The 1,924-nt window shown below is 46.3% G+C and overlaps 1 protein-coding gene across 5 annotated transcripts in view; it reads right to left on the minus strand.

Moving 5' to 3' along the window:
• LOC125048229 (calcium channel flower-like) overlaps window positions 1-1,613 on the minus strand; it is a 32,941-nt gene extending 31,328 nt beyond the window's left edge. For 4 of the 5 annotated variants that reach the window (XM_047646816.1, XM_047646812.1, XM_047646813.1 and 1 more), the window contains exon 1: window positions 1,519-1,613. In XM_047646816.1, coding sequence (XP_047502772.1) covers window positions 1,519-1,606 — 88 coding nt within the window. In that variant the 5' untranslated portion in view covers window positions 1,607-1,613. Of the gene's footprint in view, window positions 1-383; window positions 520-1,518 lie in introns of those variants that run through there. The other variant, XM_047646817.1, reaches the window with a different exon arrangement.
• Window positions 1,614-1,924: the final 311 nt, after the last annotated feature.

The raw sequence follows: 1,924 nt of genomic DNA on the forward strand, positions 1-1,924 counted from the left end.
ACACTTACCTTACTTCGGAGCTAGTGTTTTAATTGTAGGCCAGAGTGCTTACAATTAAAACACGAAGCACTGTGGCAATTGGCAGTTTTACTGCGAGGTGTCGGCCGAATATATAAGGGTTTACGCCCGTTCGGCAGGGTTCAACCCCGACCGGCCCTAACACACAAAGACTGTCAATTGCTCAGTGTGCCTCCCTTTTTTTAAACCACTTTCCGCCATTTCACGTTCCTGTCATATTAGCTTTGCTAGCCTTCCCCCCATTTCCCATCACCATCGCCCTTACGCTATGCCATCATGGGTCACATGATCAAATTAACATACTCTGGGGGGCCCATCTCCTGTGAGGTGGCTCTCCAGATAATCTTTGAACTCACAGAACTCACTGCTTCAGAGTCCACAATGGTTATAAAGTTGTTGTAGCCAAACCAGAACAAATGACCCCCTTCCTCTCCTCATCTGGCCAAAGAAAACTCGCTGCTCAGAGCTTTAAACCCATTCCTTCCCCTGAAACCAAGGCAAAATGCACGGTCGTGGTAAAAAAGATCGACAAAACAATCCCGCCACGATCGTATGAGGCCATTCAGGCGGAAATAACAGCCAAAAACGATGTCACTGTAGTTGACATTTACAAACCTCCCAAATCTCGGATCGTCAAGATCCGATGCTCGTCGCCTGAAGAGGCACAGAAACTCATTTCTCGTGGGATCGTGATGTTTAACACATCCGTCCCCACCTATAACATAGAGCCTGAGTGCTTTATTCAGATTGATCAATGCCTGAAGTGCTACAGATACAATCATAAATAAACACACATGTACACACGAACAAAGGTGCAGTCGTTGTGGCGAAGTTGGGCACTTCTTCGCCACTTGCAACAAGCCCACCAAATGTTGCAACTGTGAGGGGAAGCACGCCGCCGTCAGCGGGTATAGTTTGAAGACCAAAAGACAAGCACGTAAACAAAACACCAACCCAACATACGCCTCAACATTTCAACCCCTACAGACATCTACACCCATCACCCTAAGACCTCCCACGATTACCCCGAGAACTACAATGCCTCCCCCACCTCAGTTCCCCCAAACCAACACTCTCACACCTGACATTAACACAAAAATACAAACTATACTACACGTAGCTTTGATAGCTGCCAAATACAAAGCGAAAAGATTTGCAGACATTACCCCTGTACTCCTACAGAGAAACAACCTCCCTAACATTGTGATTCCCAGGGAAATCTTTGAAGATGAAGACCTATACATACCTGAATATCACACACAAACAAACACAAACTGCACCTGTTCAAAGCCCTTACACACCCTCCTCTCACACACACACGCACATTACATACAAATGCACACAAGCTACAGATCAGTCAGAATAAAGCACCCACATGGATCTGTACTATGGGCTGGGGACGAGTTGTGTCGTCCTCACGATCACGAGAAATGCTTCTGTGCCTCTCCCTGGCGCAGGAGTCTATGTAAACAACAACTAAAAACCTCGCGCTTTGCTTGCCCGTCTGGATAGACCATGCCTTCTTCAGGAAAAGAAGGGCGGCCCAGGCCGCGATGTCTTCTCGCCGGACCGAGACGATGACTATCATGCTCCGGCGCGATTGTTGCCGGGTCTCGCGAGCACGGGTGTCGAGCAGCGTAAATTTGCTGCCTATCTTTTTTTAAGCTTTTAATTTTAGTTGTGTTCTTGTGTTTAAATTTATTAAGTTTTTACGTTTTTTAAGCTTTTTACTATTCATGTTTTGTTTCCCCTAGTTTATAAGAATTTTTTTATGGTGGCTGTTTTCTCCACAACAATCCTTTTAATCTCCTAAATAAAACAACCCCTCTTAAGAGAGCCCTATCCCGTTTTTAACTCCCCCCCCCCCCCTCTCTCTCTCTCTCTTCCGTGCGTAACCTCAACCTCG

This window comes from Penaeus chinensis, chromosome 43, assembly GCF_019202785.1.
Source record: "Penaeus chinensis breed Huanghai No. 1 chromosome 43, ASM1920278v2, whole genome shotgun sequence".
Classification (NCBI taxonomy): domain Eukaryota; kingdom Metazoa; phylum Arthropoda; class Malacostraca; order Decapoda; family Penaeidae; genus Penaeus; species Penaeus chinensis.